This window comes from Ambystoma mexicanum, chromosome 7q, assembly GCF_040938575.1.
Source record: "Ambystoma mexicanum isolate Mex_15411 chromosome 7q, UKY_AmexF1_1, whole genome shotgun sequence".
Classification (NCBI taxonomy): Eukaryota; Metazoa; Chordata; class Amphibia; order Caudata; family Ambystomatidae; genus Ambystoma; species Ambystoma mexicanum.
In genome coordinates this window covers 831,086,230-831,106,763 of record NC_090941.1, presented here as the reverse complement: position 1 = coordinate 831,106,763, position 20,534 = coordinate 831,086,230, and the positions used below count along the sequence as shown (strand labels likewise).

Genomic DNA, 20,534 nt, shown 5'->3' with positions numbered 1-20,534 from the left:
ATTTACAAGCCTATGCAATAATATTGTTTCTTCGTTTATGGTTCCATCGATTCCTACTATCCTGCTTTTTTCATTAACACTTTTAAGAATCTTTTCTCAATTGCTACCCTCTTGATTTGATTGGCACCAATAGTTTGTTTAGAATCTGGCAGTTAGTCAAATTAGTATCATTGTTCCATAATTTCAGTCATCAACCTATATTATCACAACTAAATAAAAATTACATCACAATTTTACACTGATATTTTCAAAACCCCAAACAAATGTGCACTCTTATTCTACGATCGTCCTCCTCACTATCTCTTAGTAAAAGGTATCTCGTCTCTATTTTTACTCTTAGCCGCAGGAATCCCTTAAATAATACTCCATTCCATAGTGTGGTGTGGTCCTTTCTCCCTCCTTGAGGACAGGTATTCGATGTATCTCCTTTTCCCTAAATAAATGTTTCCCTACTACATATATTTTACATGCAATCCTGTCCCTCCCTTTTATTTGCCACTTCTGATGTTTCTACTTGCATCCGTTATTCAGTTTGAGCCCTTTGGTATCGACTCTTACCCAATTGACCACTTTGCCTTCAGTCCACAGGGCGCCTGCGGGAACCGGACAAGAATATCTTCAAAGAGACACCTGTCCACCATCTCTGGTCACACGTGTTGCACTACCGCTCTCCACGGGAAACTCTGCTGGCTTCCGGCTAATGGTGGAAGACGTCAAGAATCTGAGGGCTGGACATGAACCATCCGCACTGCTACCAAATTGTGCAGTAGCACCTTTGCGCGTTTCTATGCAGAATGGGGTTACCACAATACATGATCTCAGACCCAAATAACCAGACTCCAAAAATATGGCAAAATACTAATTTATTATAAGTTCAATAAAGTAGGGAAATCTGGCGAAGAACAGATTGCAGCTTGAACACTCTTCAATATATTTCGGTTACACAAAGGCTTTATACCTTGACGTGCGTCAGCTAGGACATCATCCTACGTGGCAAATAAAGCCTATCGGGCGCAGGGTTTGGTTAGGGGAACATATATACCTATAGCTTATTTTGGTGTTCATAACATCACTGGGTGCCCTTTGACTAGTAGGAATGCCAGAGACTTCCATCTAACTAGGTATAATACAGATTATAGCAGAATAACAGCAGCGGATTGGCCCCTGCAACTATGTATGGTCCATTATTGCAAACGCCATCATGATTGGTTGGCATTCTCTCCCAACCTTGGACATTCAGCTTGTTAGCAGCATGTAAGGAAAACAAAACCCAGGTGCGGGGAACTACATCAGACAACTGCCCACTTGGCTAATTAGCCTACAACCTTTCATCGGGTAGGTCCTCAGCCAAGGCTTCTTCTTTGTAGTTGACCTTGCTTGCTGGAGGTTTCTTCCTCAGAACTTTAAGGAGAGTGAAGGTAACATTGCTATCTTCATCTGGAGCTTAATGAATAGGCCTTGTTTTCTGATCTTGCACAGACAATTTAAGAAAAAAACAGTATTGAATGGCTTCTCCGCAGGTCTAAGAAAAAGGCATGGTAATGCTCTGTCTGGACGCCGAGAAGGCCTTTGATCAAGCAAGCTGGAAGTTAATGCGAAGGATACTTTAGAGAATGGGATTCGGGAGGATCTGGAGGGAATGGATTGGGACCCTGTACTCAAGGCAAAAGGTATAGGTTAACAGGCAAGGTTTTCAGTCCTTCGGCCTGGAGAGGGGGACATGATAGGGATGTTCCTTATCCCTCCCTGCTGTATGTCCCGATTATGGAGCAAATGGCTGCGAGTAATAGGGCGAACGACGGGTAAAAGGGGTGGAGATAAAGGAGAAAACCATTACAAGGAGCCTATTCACAGATGACATGGTGCTACATGTGACATCCCCACAGGAGCCCATCCCACATGTCATGGACAAGCTGCAGATGCACGGATGACTTTCAGGGTACAAAACTAACCTGGCCAAATCTGTAGCCTTCCAAGTGGGAAACCTGCTGAAAAGGGACAGAGTGTACCTGGAACCCTCCCATTTCTGACAATAACTGGCGGTTTTAGATACCTGGGCATAGGATTCCCAGAGTCGTTTGAAGCAAAGTATGTACTCCTTTGGGAGGAAATCAAACAGGAAATACACAAATGGGACTGACTCTCTCACTCCTGGATGGCAAGACTAAACCCAATCAAGATGACGATTATGCCCAAGCTCCTATTCTTATTTCAGATGTTGCACGTCAAGCTTCCTCTGTACGACACAAACAAATCACAATATTATTATGGCAGAACAAGAAACCGAGGTCATATGTCTTCACAAGGAGAAGTGGGGTTGTGGTCCCTGATCTTACCACATATTATAATGCTGTGCAGTTGAGGTTGCTGGCGATTTACATTGACCAGCGGCCTACTAAGCAGTGGACCTATATAGAGAATGCCCTGCCGGACCCAGTCTCTATGGGAGAGTGGCTCTGGGTCCCACCAAGGAGGATCATAAACCACCCAGTCCTAGCGGTATCCTGGAAGCACTCGTAAGGGGGAGGCATGCAATGGCTTATGATATGGCCCACCCCACAAAACTGCATATGCCTCCCACCCCCAATTAGGGATGGTATCCAGGGACCTGGCAGGTACGAGGCTGGGCAAGAGAAGGCAGGGCAGCTATGGGCAGAGGGGTGTTATATGGCACAGAATAGACTGGAAGCGCTGCATAGTGAGGGCACTTTGGCTGCATTCCTCTACCTTCAGTTTAAGGGGGTGCTGACGGACCGAAAATGGGGCAATAACCTCTGCAGGGGATGGACGTCTTTTGAGCAGCTAATCCTGACCTTGAGGGGCCTCATCTCATCCCTTTACTGGGAGCTACTGCTGATGGAGCACATCCGAGTACGCACCCAATGGGGAAAATACCTGGGGATCTAGATCACAGACAACCTGTGGTCACTCATGTGGTGTGATTTGTTTTAGCACACACAATATGTGATGTCAAATGTGTGTCAGGAAAGAGAAAGTGATGCTATGTTGATATTTTTTGATTGAATTGATATATCATTTTTGTAATCAAAATTTATTTTTCTAAAGAATATGGATACAAATGTAGCTTTTTATACAGGTTGTCTGTCATATATAATAGGTCTTCTTCACTTTTTTGTCAGATTTATATTCTGAGAAAACATTTAAAAAAACAAAAAAACCTACTACATACCTTCTACATTCTAGACATACGAGTAATATCTTTGAAAACTTGCAAATTGATGAGCATTTGAAATTACTCGTCATCATGGACAGCCAGGCTCTATATATATCTCCCAATAAGAGGCTGTTGACTGTATTCGGGATACTTCACACACCTTCGCCCCAGACAGCAATACACCATACAATTTCATTATTGAATTGATAACACTTGCATTGGAAAGCAACTATTTCCAATTCAATAATACCTTCTTCAAACAAATCAAAGGAACATCAATGGTGGCAGCTTTTGCCCCCAGCTTGGCAATTCTAGATATATTCCCTTAGATGCATAAACATGTTCTCAATTACAATAATCAATTTTTGGGATATATTAAATTATGGAAGCGGTATATAGACAATGTATTTTTCATATGGAAGGATTCCTCTGAAACATTAGCTCAATTCAATGGCATTAACCGGCACATTCCATTCACAAAACAATCAAGCAATACACACATTCAATTTCTGGATATTATGATATATATTATGATAAAAAATGAACACAATAGAATACGGATCGCAACCTCTACTGCATTATACAAGCTAGCTATGGGCAATACTTGTGCATCCGCAGGAATTGCAGCTATGTTGACTATTATGAGCAAGCCTTACATTTAGACAAATGCATTTGGGATCATGGCTACCTAGGAAACTGATTACTAAATCCAACAAACTGGCCAGATCCACCCCTCGAGAGTTACAGTTCACACTCACTGCACGACATTCGGACAATGACAAGCTGGTTTGTGTAACCACACAATCCTTGCATTACTAAAATTAAGCAGATTAGCAAACGACATATGCCATTAATTCAACTAGAGATTGAGAGCGAGCAACTCCCTCTATTTGCACTCAAGTGCAACATGAACCTGAGGGATCAATACATACATTCTGGTTATTTGCACATCAATCTTCCAGTTGACAAAAATCAAGCTGGAACCTCGGCCCACTCACTGGACACCACCCATGTGGTCTGCACATTTATAAAAAAAGGTCTGTAGCTTTGTCCTAGGAGATTATATACAGTATCTTGAACACTTTACCAACTGTAAATCCTCCAGTAGTCCACTGCATTGAATGTCCATTGTGGCCTAAGGTATGTGGGCCACAGCATACAATCGGCTAGCATTCGAATAGGAGAAAACCGATCCTGCATTTGATGCAAAAACCTGAATGCACCCTTAAACACTCTGTGGACCCAAGACTCACAGTGGATGATTCATTAGGGTGGATAGTGGAATGTTTAACATAAACTTCAGACCTTGCAAGAAGTCTACTCCGAAAGGAGCATACTTGGATATACAGATTAGACCTCCAAAAACAGGGACTAAACAAGGACTTTGACTGGGTCACACTAAGTGATTTCAATCCGGCACACACCCAAGTCAAAGCTCAGCATGTAGTGCACAACTGAAATTCTTATTTATTTTTGTATAAAAGTTCATTATTCTGAACGATATACCACTCATATCACGCCCTTCTACTGGAACCCCCTCTCTGGTCACACTGAACCAGGAATCAGGCTGGTTTGCAAAGGTAAATATTTATGTCTTTAAAATGTAATCACAATATGTTTTAATAGATATACAACAATCACCAATGGGGTGACAGAACACTGAATAATATCTTTAGTACACTAAAAATAGGTAATAAGCAAAACAAATGCAGCACAAAAAGTCATACTTTTGTGTTGGTCCAGATCAGATAGCACTGTGGTTAGCGGTTCCCCCTGCAACACCCCTCAATCCCCCAATAGGCAATGTAAAGAGATAAGAGGAGAGAGCAGGTATTCAGGAATGGCACAAATCACACAAAATATCAGTCCCACTTACTCCCAGCAATCACAAGAGAAAAACAGAATTGACTTTCATCTGTCAGACTGGCTTTCAAGATCGACTTTAGAATGGACTGGACAAAAACACCAAATATGGTCAAAATTGCTGAAATTGTTATAAATTCTTATGGGAGCCGCTTTGGGTAGTTGCACACAAGCACAAACAATGATTTGGTCAGCAGACAAAAATTGAAATCTTAAGGACCAAGTCGGAAGCAGTTTAAAGCGATTTTACACGTGTAAAACTTTCAGATTTTAAAAATTGCAGCAAACTATTCATTGCACAATATTCGCGATAACAGGAGAATCACATTGATTTTCAATGCGGTTTTGGGTGCTATGGATAGATATGGATGTTGGCTACAAGTAGGAGTTGAAATTTCATTTCTATCACAAAAGGGAGTTAGAGAGTTTTTAGTAAAGGTCGTAAATGCACTTTTAAAAATGACAAATGAGTTTGCTTACACTAGGGGATGACTATGAAGAAGCGAATACCACACAGGGATTACAGTCACTGGATCAGGGTGCCCACATAAGGAAATCCGGCTTCTTCAGATGAGAAAATGGGCAGAGCAAAGATAGTTCTAACAATACAGGTTCTGAAGGAAAGATAGGATGAGTTTGGAATATGACAAGGCAAAGATACTCCCAACAATACTGGTTCTAACTGAAAGATAGGATGGGTTTGGGATAAGACAAGGCAAAGATACTCCCAACAATACTGGTTCTGACTGAAAGATAGGATGAGTTGAAAATAGGGATACGACTATGCAAAGTGCATATGCTATGTGACACAATTCTTCCTATTTATACTCACTGGATACGTTTTTAAATGGGACCATCAGCTCTGGTCATGGAGTGGGTCTGGTCTAAGAAAGACAGCACTTCAGGCACAGGACTGGATCATCTAGGCCGGTCGCCGGATTGGCACAGGATCTGCTCTCCTAGTCTGTGGGTATTTGGATCAGCTGGATGGTGAGTTCCTCAGGCAAGCCTAGTGGTGGCAAGCCAGAGAATTTCTGGATACTGGTTCAAAAGGCCTTCTCACCCACACGGCACTTTCCTGAGTGGAGAGAATACATTTTAGTATTGGGGCCTTGCTGGAAATCAATAGTCTCTATTGCTGGCAAGAGATTTGGATCTGGAAGAATATTTAAAGCTGGATGTAGAAAGCTGGATCAGAGTGCTTCGCCGGAATCAGGAAAGTGGCTGGATTTGTCAGTCCTTGTGTGCCGTCAGCTGTCTCTATTTATGCCTAAAAATGACATCACAAAGGGGTGTATGGGCCGGCTTAGCTAAGCTTGCCCCTTTGAAAGGCGATTGGGTCAGAGTCTACTCTCTGCCTTGATAGAAGAGAAACAGAGTGTCATCTTTATGGTATAATTTTATGATGCTGAGAATCCACCCATAGCCACTGGAACAGTCTAAATTTGGCAAAAAACATAATTTACACATGTGCAACCTCTATAAGAAAAATCACATATACAGATTGCATATTTTACATAGCAGCTATTCCTCAAAAGCCCGTAGCTGTGGGATCATGTTTCCCCTTTCTACGGAATTATGCCCTTTTCGCCATGAACACACTTTTTCAGTTTTTATGCAAGTTTCCACAAATGTGCGTGTTTAACATTGGGAATGAGTGTATAAAGTTTCACAATTCTAGCGGAAATACAGACCTCATAAACCCCCATTTATTGCCATTCCTGTTCAGAATAAGCTACATGGTTGTACTAAGTTTTCAAAGGTAGCACTAAAAATTAGGTTAATTAATCTACCATTTTCAGATTTTGCACCCCTTTTGATAAGTTATACACCTTCTAAAAATGTCCATTACATATCCTGTTAACACCAAATGGTCAGTCTTTGTCACTCCTTGAAGCATGTGGTGGCCCCCTCCTTTGGAATTTGCTTCCGTCAGCCAGGAGTTTCCTGTGCTGCAGCAGTTATACAGCATTTCACATCTTCAATGACCTGGGTTGGAGGATGGTCATTATTCCTTTGCCCTTTGTAGACCAGATTCTGTTCAAACCCCGCAATTAACACCTCCCTGTGGGTTTCTGCTGAGGGAAGGCCTTCCATCTGTGAGAAAAACCTGCTTTTCAAGTTATGGCAACTTCAGCCAAGCTAATTAACTTTTTAAACCCAACAAAACCCACATCTGTTGCATCACATCCAAACACATTTCTTTCTTGGCCTTAAAATCTGTGGAATCAAAAACACCACTAAAATCTGTATTCCTTTTTGGCAACAATCCTGTGTAGGTTTGCTAATTCAGCAGACTTTTAGTTTTAGGTCAAATTGAAACTTGCTCAGTTCTCTTCTGACAGCCATCATTCAGGCGGCCCAGGGTACTGCATCCAGATTTTGGCATGGCTGTCAGTTTTCAGACAATCCAGTTTTCTGATGAATGTTTTTCTCTTCATATCAGGACTTTGTACGTTTACAATGCTTCATTAGATACATGACTTTTAGCACCAGGCAAGATTGTGAATGTTGAAGTGTTGTGTTATAGGCATTTTGGAGTTTTTGGGAACAAAACAAATGTCATTTGTTAGGCACATTTTTGGGTTTCATTTGAAAAGTGCTGCTTTTGTCTGTGCATTGTGTTTGCTGGTCATGGGACCCACTGGCACATTTCTGCAGGATGTGCTCTATTCCACTGCATATGCACCATGGGTGGCAGGTTGTGCATCCCTCTTTTTGTGTGCTGGGGCACACGGTTTTTGTAGGTTTATGGCACGCACACGAGTTTTGCTGCCATTGTTGCCGTTTCTATCCCCATAACTGGCAGGGTGATGCCGCATAGCATAGTGGAGTGTGTCAATACATCCCACAACACTATGCAATGACATCTAGATGCTAATTGGCCAATATTAGTCATTAATAGCACAGGAGCATGTCCTTTATTCTAAGGATTTATACTGCACACCTTGTGTAACATTGTTCTTCCAATTTGATGGAACATGAAAATCCATCTAGTTCGCACATCTTTTCTGAAGGTGTGAGGGCTAATTACATGAAGAACTAATGGGCTGTGACATACTGAATGTTTTTAAAAAAAATATTTTGCCTTTATAAATGCTTAACGCATGTACACAAGAATCCATGTGTGCACTTTTCATTACAGCAGCATATATCTATTGATGCAATTAAATATTGCACCTCAAATCATGTTGTAACTATCTCCACATGTATATTTATATTTTAAACAAAGCATTCCAACATCACGCTCAAAAGCAAAGATATTCAAGAGCTCACGAACATTAATGAAGATCGAATGATGGCGAAATTAGCCTTCCTCCTTGTACCCCAAAAAGATCAAGTTACTCTCTCTGAAACGTGTAATATGTATTTGTAGCCTATGGTACATAGTAATTAGTTTACGCCATACATATAACAACCATCATATTTCATAAGGGAGCTTCAGCATGCAATTCTTATGGTTGTGCCCAATGAACAGTCATAAAAGCAGATTCACACCATTACAAATGTGGCTAGTTCAAAGAAAACAATAAGAATGTTGCAATGTCTCCGTTGACGTTGATGCATGTTCATTTTAAGTGCAATTTGATCTTGGATTGTCAAATAGATTTGGTTTGTACAATGGGAATAGCAAATGCCTTGTGAAACAGATGACATTTCCATGTTGCTGTTTATGCAATAGTAACAAATTAGAAGAAATAAATAACTAACCAAACAAGGAGTTGAGGAATGTGTCATCTAAAGCGTTGATAAGAAAAGCCCTCACAATTCTTTGAAAATGGACAAAGTGATCACTGACTGAAATAGAAAAAGAAGAGAAACAAAGTCAGTTGTATTCCAAGACTGTGGACCGGAGTGAAAGATTAGAACAAACCAACATAAAAAAAACACTAGCAGTAATCAATATTTATATTTAGGAACAACAAAAAAAACTCAAAATCTATGACCAATCAGACCATAGGTAAACTTTCAAAGAACACCAGTATAGTGTGCATGCAGTGGCAACCACAATGTATTGGTTAAAATGTAGGAGTAACTTTATTTTCCAAAAATGGCGCATAGGTCTTAGTGCCTTATTTAAAAAATAAAAAATTAATACAAACTGAAATATTATTTATAAGAAAAAACACAAATGATCAGTTATGATCTTCCAATAGAGGTTTCATTAAAAATGTCAATGGTTGGAAAATACTTGATGGAAGAGAATGGAGCATGGATTCTTTTGGATGAGGGAGGGGCTGGATGAGCGAGATGTGGTGCGTTGGTTGAAAATAGTGTGGGGCTTGCGATTCAGATCCTGGTTCCGGAGGCTCCTTGTCCTTATTATGAGATACACGCTGGATGACGGACGATATACCTAAATCTTTCCTTAAATTTCCAATTTGCCAATCAGAATACTTCTAAAATACTCACATTTTTTTGCTCCATTTCCCACCGTTTACTTGTTTCAGAGGTAAACAGTTACCAACATTTACACTCCTACACCCCGCAGCACTCAAAATAATGTATATTAACCACTATAAAACCCACTACTTATAGGGAACACTTGTGCATGTTGAAATATATTGTGTTACATAACAAAACAGAAGTAGATGATTGCAGAATGCTTTTTTTTGTAATTTATAATCTTGAAAATCCAATAAGTTTCCTAGTGATTCTATATTGCAATTTAGTAAATGTTTAGTTTACAGAAAATACTTTTTACCTATTTTCCCTTCTTAAATGTCCATTTTGTATGTTTATATTCATAAAGAATATACAACATTTTAAAACTTAGGTTCTAGCAACATTAAGTAAGCATTCTTTAAACCCTTTTGCAATCTAGCTTGGTGCGACTATTGTCGCTGCAGACAAGCCAATTTACTTCTGTACGCAGCCCTGTTGTTAAATGTCCACAGTAAATGGATGCTCTCTCATGAACAATTATTGCATAAAGGGTTTCTTGCAAATAGAAACCTGACTGTTTACAAAAGTGAAAACTGGAGTTATAATTTTCCTACCAGCTACACTATATATCTGTAAATAAAGGTTACTCACCGTAGTGCCTAGAGTACTCGTAGTTACTCACCGTAGTGACTAGAGTACTCGTAGTCCTAAGTCCCGTTCCCTCCAACCTTGTGAGCACCCCCCCCTGGCTAAAACTTTTTAGATTCTGATCTACCAGCAGGGGCTGAAGGGTGGGACATGTGGAGGGAAGGGGACTTAGGGCTATGAGTACTCTAGTCTCTACGGTGAGTATTTCTCATACGTCCCGTACCGTTGCCTCCATCCTTGTGGGTGATTTCACCAAAAAACCTCAATAGGGTGGTGATGGAACTTAGGTAGAGGCAAAGAGATTCTTGAGAACTGCATGTCCAAACTATGTATCCCTCCTAGGGCTCGAGTCCAAGGAGTAGTGCCTGCAAAACGCAGAAGGCATGGTCCACATTGCCCCCTTGCTGATCACTTCCCAGCAGGCCGGTCTCTGTAAAGCCACTGATGTAGCCTTGGCACACACTGCATATGCATGAATACCTGCGGGCACCTTTTTGTGCATTGCTGTATAAGCCTCCGAAATGGCTTACACCATCCACCTGGCAATGGAGGCCTTGAATGCTTGAGTCCCGGGGCGGTGCGCCAAACGTGACTAACAGCGCTTCCAATTTCCGGCAAACACATTTCCTGGTTCAGATGAAAGGGGAGACCACTTAGGGTGAGTACGGAGGACCAACTTATCATTGTGGAACACTGAAAGGCTGGCATACGGACAGTGGCAAAGCTCACTAATACGACACACGGATGTCAGCGCTACTAGCTAAACCACCTTGAGCGTAACCAGCTTGATATCAACCTAAGCCAGTGGTTCAAAGGACTTTCACTGGAGGGCTGATAAAAACACATTCAGGTTGCAGATGGGGTGGGGCCTGTGCACAGGTGGAAACAATCTAGACAAACCCTTGAGGTGCACATTGACCACCAGGTTTGCCGCCCAGAAGAGACCTTCCTGGCGAGTTCCTACAAGCACCTATGGCCTCCAAGTACGTACAGCAAGAGTCTACCTTGACCCCTGACTGGGTGAGATGGCCCGAGAACAAGAGGACATCATCTAAAGAGCAAGTGAGGGTGTTCACCCCTCTCACAAGAGACCAATGACAGAGCCTGGCCCACTTAGGCCTCCTGCATAATGTGCCAATTACTTGCTGAGACCTAAAAAGACTAATCTCAACTGAACAGGAGCCAGGCTGAAAGTGCTAGCTGGCCTGGATCCGGATGTTCCACTGCTCCCTGTTGCTGCATAAGAAAGATCTGGCCGAGGACTGGCAGTGGAACCAGACACTGCGCCTTGAGCTGCAGGAGATCCGAGAACCACACCCTTGAGGGTCACTGAGAAGCTATTGGAATCAGCCTGCAGTCTGCCGAGTTCCGGAACTTGTGAAGAAGTCTCTGGAGAAATTGAGGGGAGGAGCCTCTGGGGTAATGGAAGGGGAGGAAAGGCATTACACCTGTGGTTGTTCCAACTCATCTGAAACATCCCCCAACAATCCCCGACCCACCCATGAAGCAAATAGGGGGCACTTGGCGTTCTCCTGGGAAGCAAATAGATTGATCGCCAGACTGCCCCACCTCTGAAAGAGGGGACAGAGAGCTGTTGTGCAATTCCTACTCGTAGGCATTGGACCCCAATCGTTTAATGTGTACGCCTCGACATTGACCCCAGAAGGTGGACAACCTTGATCCAGAGGACGTGTGTCGGAGCCAATTCCCAGATGGTGACTGTGTCCATGCACAGCAACTGGCATCTGGTCCCCCTGGTTTGTTCAGGTAGAACATAGTAGTAGAATTGTTGGTTTTGACCAAGACCACTTTGTCCCTGATAAAATGGTAGAAAAGCTTTGAGTGCTAAGCCCACTGCCCAGCGTTCCACCAAATGTATGTGGGAACCTGCCTCCAGTTTGGACCAGGAGAAGTGAATGTAATGGGCGTTCAGGATAGCCCCCCCATACCTGGAGGGGCGAATCCGTTTTCACCATCATCAAGGGCTTGGGAGGGTGTTAAAGGAGCCCTCACTGCAATGTTGCTGTCGAGAAGCCACCCTTGTAGATCCGGGTGAAGTGAAGGCAGAATAAAAAGTCTGTCCAACTGAGACCCTGTCTACTGGTCCCAAGACGACGCCAGATGGAGCTGTATGCGCCTCATGTTGACCTTGGCGTGCTGGATGGTCAAGACACAAGAGGCCATGAGCCCAGCAAGTGTTGAAACCACCACAATGATTTTGTGGCGTTGGTTAGGAAGTGGCAGACTGCTCTCCTGAGAGTCTTCAACCCATCTGCCGTCGGGTAGACCCTTTGCGCCACTGTGTCCCACCGGACACCCAGAAACAAGAGGTCCTATGAATGCCAAAGCTGAGACTTCTTCCAATTGAGAGAGAAGCCAAACTGGTGAACATCCGCTAGCCTCTGGCAGGAGTGCAGCGCACCCTCCGGTGAACTGGACTTCACCAGCCAGTCGTCGAGATAAGGGTATAGGTGGTGGCCCTCCAGTCTGAGAAGGCCAGCCACTGCGTTCACCAGTTTGGCAAATACCCTAGGAGTAGAATTCAGGCAAAACAGCAGCACCTTGTACTGAAAATGATGCTGCATAAGTGAACCACAGACATTTCCTGTGCGGTTGGAAGATGGGGACATACAAATACACATCTCTCAGGTCTAAGGAACACATCCAGTATCGTGCACATAGTGGCTGCGCTATCCGAGCTGGTGTTACCTTGTTGAAGCGTCTGAGGGGAAGGGAGATTGAGGAAAGAGATCCAGAACTACCATCAGGCCCGCCTGGTTGTTCTTGGAAACATTCTGCAATAGTAACCAGAGCCCCTTTCCTGTAGAGGCACCGGCTCCACTGTTTACATGTTGTACTATCTTCCTCAACAATGATGGAGAGCCAATCTGCAGCAGTGGAGGGAAAAAGGTGGAGGAGTTGAAAGGGGAAGACCGAACTCCATGGAGACCACTGTGAGGATCCAGGGACACAAAGTAACGCTTCCAGCTGTTCAGAAATGGAGTCAGACAAAGGGGCGCTGTTGCGCACGTTACAAATGGCCGCCTGATTGCTGAGCTCCCGCTCCACTGACAAATCCTGTTGGAATAAATCCGTCTTGGACCTGCCTAGCGTACCCAGGACACAGGCATCGCTGGCCCAAGTACTCGAGACCATCCCCTGCAACTCCTGTTTGCCGGTGACCGGGGAGGTCGGAGCTGTTCCAGCCCGAACATTGACCGGCCCCTGCGGAGTCGGGTACCAGGGCGGTTCACTCGAGCGCCGCGGCTTTGGCGCTCGGAGAGGCCGCGTGGGGGAGGAGCCTGAGGCCCTTTCCGGCGCCCGCTCTCCGTGCTGGGATCACGCTGCTGGGCTTGCTGCTGAGGGAGCGGTCCTGGAAGACTTGACCCCGCGACCGGGTGGACACCCATCCTAGAGCGACGCCGCGCTTGGAGCTCCGGTGGGTCCGGCGGCCGGGCTGATCATTTTGGCGGGTTCCCAGCCCGCGACGATCCTCGTACGCGGGGCTGAAAGAGAGAATTGCATACGCCATAGCCCGCCCGACGGAGGTCCCCCGGGAGCGGCTCACATCCGAATAAGGTGAGGTGGACCCACCCGGCGCTCCTACATTTTCAGCTCGCAGCCATCTCCCGGTGAACTAACTTTCGGGGGCCGGAGGGGTTGACATACACCTATAGGATCACGAGTTGGCACCACCGTTCCACAGCAGGTTTGGGGACGGTCCTTCAGACATATTGGGTGGCTTCCCTCAGGAGTCGGGGGTGAATCACCTCATCCCGTCCCGTTTCATACACACAGCACGAGGGTGAGACCACTCCATCGATACAGCCAATATAGCGGATATTATTATGGGGGAACCATCCAAGGCGGGAAGGGGCTCCAAAACCCCGGCAGGCAAGAAGAGGGGCCCGATGGACGCATACACGGGAAGTCAAAACACTACTACGGTTGAGGAGCTCCATTCTTCCACTGAGGTGACCTCGAACCCTGAACCTGGCGATCACGTTGATAAATCAACAGAAATAGTTCAGAGTGGCTTCCTTTCTATTAATACGAAACTGGATGACATTGTCTCCACCATGGGCTCACTTAAGGCCAGAGTGGAAAAGGAAAGTTCACGTGTCACAGAGGCTGAAAACAGAATAAGTTCCAATGAAGATACCATCACACACCACACCCGAGATATCGCCCAGATCAAAGGAGACTTGGCCAAACTGCAAAACAAGTGCGAGGATCTCGAATCTAGATCAAGGAGAAACAACATCCGTGTGGTGGGGGTTTCTGAATCCTTTGGGAAAAGCCAGATGGAGCGACAATTGGAGGAGCTACTGACAACATTGTTTGGGCGAGAGGCATTTTCGGATCACTTTCTGGTCGAAAGGGCGCATCGCACTTTGGCCCCGGCTCCTAAACCGGGTGCCCCGCCACGCACTATTATTGCAAAACTCCTGAACTACAGAGATAGGGACACAATCCTACGCAGAGCAAGAGAGAAAGGAACACTTCAATTTGAGGAAAATCGCATTCATATATATCCTGACTTCTCTGCCGGGGTGCAGGCAAACAAGAGATCCTACGAGCCCGTTAAAAAGCTCCTGCGAGAGCGTCAAATCCCATATGCTCTCATATTTCCTGCCAAGATGCGGATCCAGCACGCAGGCAGGGCGCATTTTTTTGAATCCCCGGCTGAGGCTACGCACTACATCGAAACCTCTATACCTCTCCCTCCCAAGGGGGGCAGGCCGGCGCAAAACAACAGGCCCAGACCGGCAGACTGAAGGGGGATTATGATCGCATGTGACAAATGCAGATATAACATAAGGGGCTCGAGGGATGTAATTAAGAAGATGAGTAACACTTATTGGTCCAGACACTACGAGCAAGTGGAGGCTGGGACCCAGTCGGCGGCCATGTGAAGCAACATGGCTACCCTCGGAAGGTTCCACGAGTTTGGTTTGATCCATTGTCAAGTTGGGGGTGACAATGAGGGTGGGGGGGTGGGAAGGGGAGTTGGGATTGGACGTTACAGGACTGGATCAGCCCTACTGTGGCACAAAGTTGGTATCTATGATTTGAAACGGAAAAATGTGGTCACACTTGTACCGGTACCGAGCAAAGTGTATGGATACTATAGAACTCTTGTTCATGGCGAGGACAGACGCTTCCTTATAATGTCCAGGCGAGGGTCTGAAGGTTAAACTGTTAACATGGAATGTTCGGGGGCTAAATAATCATATGAAAGCGAAAAAGATTGGTAACTACATCACCAGACACAATCCCCAGATACTGATGTTACAAGAAACTCACATGGTGGGGGCCGATAATATGCGCATATTGCCTAGATGGGGATCCCTTAGATACTACACAGACTATTCGTCTCAGTCCAGGGGGGTCATCACACTCATACATCCAGGACTGGGGTTTAGGCCGGAAGGCCACAGGGTGGACCAGCTGGGGAGGTATGTTTTGGTTTGGGGGGCAATCTCCTCCCTGCGCCTTCTTCTAGTCAACACGTATGGGCCCAATGTCGACGACCCTGCATTTTACCTAGAACTCTATCAGATAATTGTGTCGCTTGAAACTTCAAAGATCATCTGGGGTGGGGATTTTAATCTGGTCCTTGACCCTAGCCTAGACAGGGCCTCTAAGGCTGTTAGAGCTCCCAGCAAAGCCGCCCAGACTCTCACACACATCCTGTTTCAACTACTGTTAGTGGATTCTTGGAGGGAGCTACATCCTGATGGTAAACGATACACATTTTACTCTTCAGTCCACGACTCTGAATCTAGAATTGATTACTGGCTGCTCTCTTCATCAATGATGACGGCACTGAAGGGATGTGAGATTCTTCCACGCACTATGACAGACCATTCCCCAGTGTTGTTGAACCTATTGCTCCAGAATGTTCCCGCACCCGCCAGAAGGTGGAGGATGCCCGGTGGAATGCTCGCAGACCCCGGGGAAATTGAGACATTGCATGTTGAAATTGTGGAGTATTTGGTGAACAATGTGGGATCGGTTGATAAGATTTCAACAGTATGGGAGTCCTTTAAGGTTTGGTTAAGGGGAGTGTTGATATCCAGGTCTGCTGGTATGCTTAAAAGGGTGAGAACCGAGTTAACTGAGGTTGAGTCCAAACTAGATAGGTTGGAATCTGAATTCACAAGTACCCAAAATAAAGACATATTGGGAGACATACAAGTACACCTGCTAGAGTTTAACAAATTGGCCGGCAGAGAGGTGCAATATATCGCACCACCCATACGAGCTCGCAGATATGGGGAGGGAAATAAGGCGGGTAGAACCCTTTCCAATTTACTTAAGCAGGGTAGACAACCCACCCTGATCACCAGTATTCATACAGCACAAGGCGATGTACGCCTCACTGACGCAGAGATAAATGGGGAATTTTCAAACTTCTATAAACACCTCTATTCAAACAAAGATGTGAAGTCACTCCCGGAAATTAGGTCATATTTAGAGGCCCTCTCACTCCCTAAGCTCACTGAGGAGGAACGCCTCACCATGGACCTACCGATAACCCCAGACGAGGTCACGGAAGCAATCAAGGGGCTTTCGTCAGGCAGGGCCCCTGGGTCGGATGGAATTGAGGCCGAATTTTACAAAGAGTTCCGCGAGGAACTTGTCCCTATATTAATACAGGTGTGGGAGGAGGCTCTTGAAAATAAAATCCTTCCTCCAACCATGAGGGAAGCTGTAATAACGGTCCTCCCCAAGCCACGACGACCACCACAGGACGTTTCGTCATATAGACCCCTGTCACTTATAAACACAGATGCAAAAATATTTGCGAAAGTCCTAGCGAACCGACTTCTCCCGGCTGTTCCCACCCTTGTCCACCCTGATCAGAATGGGTTTATTCCCACGAGGTCCACCGCCCTGAATCTGCGCAGACTTTGTGGCATTAACGCACAGATAGATCCGGGTAAAAGCGCGGTGGCTATAGCCCTCGATGCAGAAAAGGCATTCGACTCTGTCTCGTGGGTCTACCTTCTTGCGGTTCTTGAGGCGTTCGGGATGGGCCCCAATTTTATAAACTATGTTCGGTTACTATATACTAAACCTGGTGCACGAGTATTAACCAATAAAACCATCTCTGATATGTTCCTTTTGGGCAGGGGTACCAGACAGGGATGCCCATTCTCGCCCCTTCTGTTTGCCTTAACCATTGAACCAATGGCGGCCGCAGTCAGACTGAGACATTCACACCGAGGGATCATGATGAAGGGGTCCACCCAGCTGGTTTCACTCTATGCGGATGATACATTATTATATATCAAAGAACCCGAGGTGAATTTGACACCTATAATGGAAGAGATACAGGAGTTTGCAGCATACTCCGGGTACACCATAAACAAAACCAAGTCTGAGATCTTTCCACTTACCCCGGCCACTGTGAGGCCCCCCACCACTGGAGGGCTTAGATGGTCAGAGCACCACATCAGATACTTGGGGGTTCTGGTATCTAGAGACAAACACACGTTGTACACCGACAATCATGAGACTGTACTGCGTAACGTAAGCACGAAACTCCAGATGTGGGGGCGCCTCCCACTCTCGCTGGCAGGTAGAGTCGCGGTCCTTAAAATGGTGATCCTTCCCAAGTTACTGTACCTTTTTGTCAACATCCCCATATGGCCAGGCAGAATCTTTTTCACCAAACTCCGTACTATGGCTGTCACATTTGTCTGGGGCGGAAAAACGGCTAGAATAAGCTGGGAAAAAATGACGGAACCATATTCCATGGGGGGCATAGCTGCCCCTGACTTTGAGCTGTACTATTATGTTTCCCAGGCTCAGTTTGCAAAACACTGGTACGAGTCCCCAGAAAACACACCACATGCATGGATAGAGAAACGTACCACACACCCCACAAATATACAATCTGTCCTTTTCGACACCAAGTATAGAGATACTTGTGATTACAACCCTGTGAGCTCCACTGTAAGGGCATGGGAGGCGATATTCAAAAGGCTGAAGATTGAGACACCCTATAACCCGGAGGTCCCTCTTTGGAACTTTCCGGGCTTGCCTCCCACGCATGATACTGGTATACGAGAATCGTGGGACCCTGATGGGGAGATGAAAGTAGGTGATATGTTTGTGGAGGGAAAGTTTGCGGATTTGAAGTTGTTCCTGAGGGCACTGGGAGATGGACTACTTAAAACTCTCCAATACTACCGTATGAGGTCTGCATTTATTAAGCGATGGCCGATGTTTCCGGATGAACCGGTTGGTCATCCGTGTATACAGTTAGTAACAGCTACCAAAGGCTTGGGGATCTCCAGGTTATACACCATGGTTCAGGCCCATACGCCTACACTTAGCCGCGTCAGGGAGAGGTGGGAGGCAGACCTACAGACACCAATTGAGGAGGACAAATGGGCAAGGTATTGCATGCTTACTAAAAACGTCTCACTTAACTCTGGTTTGAGACTGATTCAATTTAAGATCCTAAATAGGTTACATTATACACCCTCCAAGGTTGCTAGGTTTGTGCCGGGGGCCTCCGATTCCTGCCCTAAATGCGATTCACCTCAGGCTGATGCCTTCCATATGTATTGGAGATGTCCGGTGGTGGCGGGGTTCTGGGGAGAAGTGGCGGAATTACTGGAGGAAATAACACAAGTTCCCCCGGTTATGACTCCTCAGAAATACTTATTTGGCGATATCGGCAAATGTTCTGAAAAAATACGTAGATTATTTAATATTATTTGTGCCATTGCCAAGAAATGCATACTCCAGAAATGGAAGAGTCCCGCCCCGCCCAGTATGAATCATTTTTTGAAAGAGGTAACGCATGTAAATGAGACAGAGGAACAATTTGTTATTACCCGACCTACAATATGCAGGCCCAAGGACATTTGGGGCCCCGTCAGGGTCTATTTGTGTAACACGATTGAGAATGATGACATGCCATTGTAACCGTGTACATAGAACTATGGCTGAACGCACTCTTTGTCATACATGCAAGCTCCTTTTTTCCTTTTCTTTTTTTTTTTTTACGTGATGTGATACCGATGTACCTTTGTGACCATCAATAAAGAAAGTTTAAAAAAAAAAGAAATGGAGTCAGACGACACCCAACAGGAGTGCTGTGGTCCCTGACCTGAACCTCATTGCTTTTTGTTATCAGAGGCAGGTGCGGAGGAGGAGGGAGAAGAAACAACCCCTGCTAGTGCACTGTCGCTTCCTCCTGTGCAAGCTAGCAGACCTGTCCGCTTGACGGGCCCTCCTATCCTGAAATCCCATGAATCCACCAAAAGCTCGAGGCTTGTGGTCTGACCTGCCTTGGTTCTGGGAGAAAGGCTTGGTACCAGACTTAGTCAAGATAGCCAACGACATAGCTGTTTGGGTCGACGTCTTCTTTGTAAGTTTGTCATCCGTGGATGAATGGAATAACTCCGACCCCTCGGAGGGCAGGTCGAGTATTCTATCCTGAACGTCTGATGAGCACATGGTTGCATGCATCAAAGCAGTTCATTGCATATCTACCCCCACACTGATCTATGTGCGAGACCAGGAGATCCTGCGCAACAATCCAAGCCTCTGCCAAACCGGCCTTAAAAGCTGCCTGCCTGTCCAGCAACAGGTCTTGGAGAAAGTTGCTGATCTCCCTCCACAATCAATGGTTTGTCGCCACCAGGATGGCATCGGCATTGACCTGTCGGAGATGCAGCCCTGCATTAAGATAAGCCCTCTTATCAAAGGATTTCAGCAGCTTATCGCCTTAAGACAAATAGCTGGTCGCGGACACCGCCACTGAAGAACTGGACAGTTAGTATATAGACGCCGCTGCTACCACAGATGAGGGAGGCTGAGGATACGGCTACAATAACACCTGTTCACTCTCCACTAGTCTATGGCGGGCGTCCATCCTTTTATTGAGCTGAGAGTTGGCCCTCAGCTTCTCCCAGACCTCCCACTCACCAGCGCCGGAAGATCCTTTTGGAGTAGAATGCCCAACCTCCTTGCAGACCTGAGGGTCAGTACCTCTGCCAGTAACCCTTGCTCCTCTTGCACCTGCTCTGGTTGTGCGCGCAAGAGGAAGTCAGCTATGCCCTGTAACCGGTCCCGAAATGACTTGGCGGAGGCCGACGTCTCGTCATCAATCAATATTATCCCCCACATAATCCTGCAACTGAAGTGGAAATTCTGGGCTCCTACGCTGCGTCCCCAGCATCATTCCCCGTTAGTCACTGCCCTGCGGCACCAGTGCCAGGGTTGAAGGGACCTGGGGAAGTGGAGCCTGCACTGGGGGTGGAGGCAGGACCACAGATACTGGAAGAACCACCACCCCTCAGGTTTGCGGTGGTGGTCCCAGAGGGGGTGGTCAGGGCAGCAGTATTTGAGGTACAACATCCCTGATAAGGCTTTTGAGGTACCCCACCATTTGTTGCGATTTCATGAGTTTTAGGAAACACTCGAAAAACATGTCCTC

General features: G+C 45.7%; 1 protein-coding gene across 1 annotated transcript in view; it reads right to left on the bottom strand.

The window, feature by feature from the left end:
* CCDC82 (coiled-coil domain containing 82) overlaps nucleotides 1–20,534 on the bottom strand; it is a 362,315-nt gene that overhangs the window by 228,476 nt on the left and 113,305 nt on the right. The window contains exon 4 of the mRNA XM_069639163.1: nucleotides 8,750–8,836. Coding sequence (XP_069495264.1) covers nucleotides 8,750–8,836 — 87 coding nt within the window. The remainder of the gene's footprint in view (nucleotides 1–8,749; nucleotides 8,837–20,534) is intronic.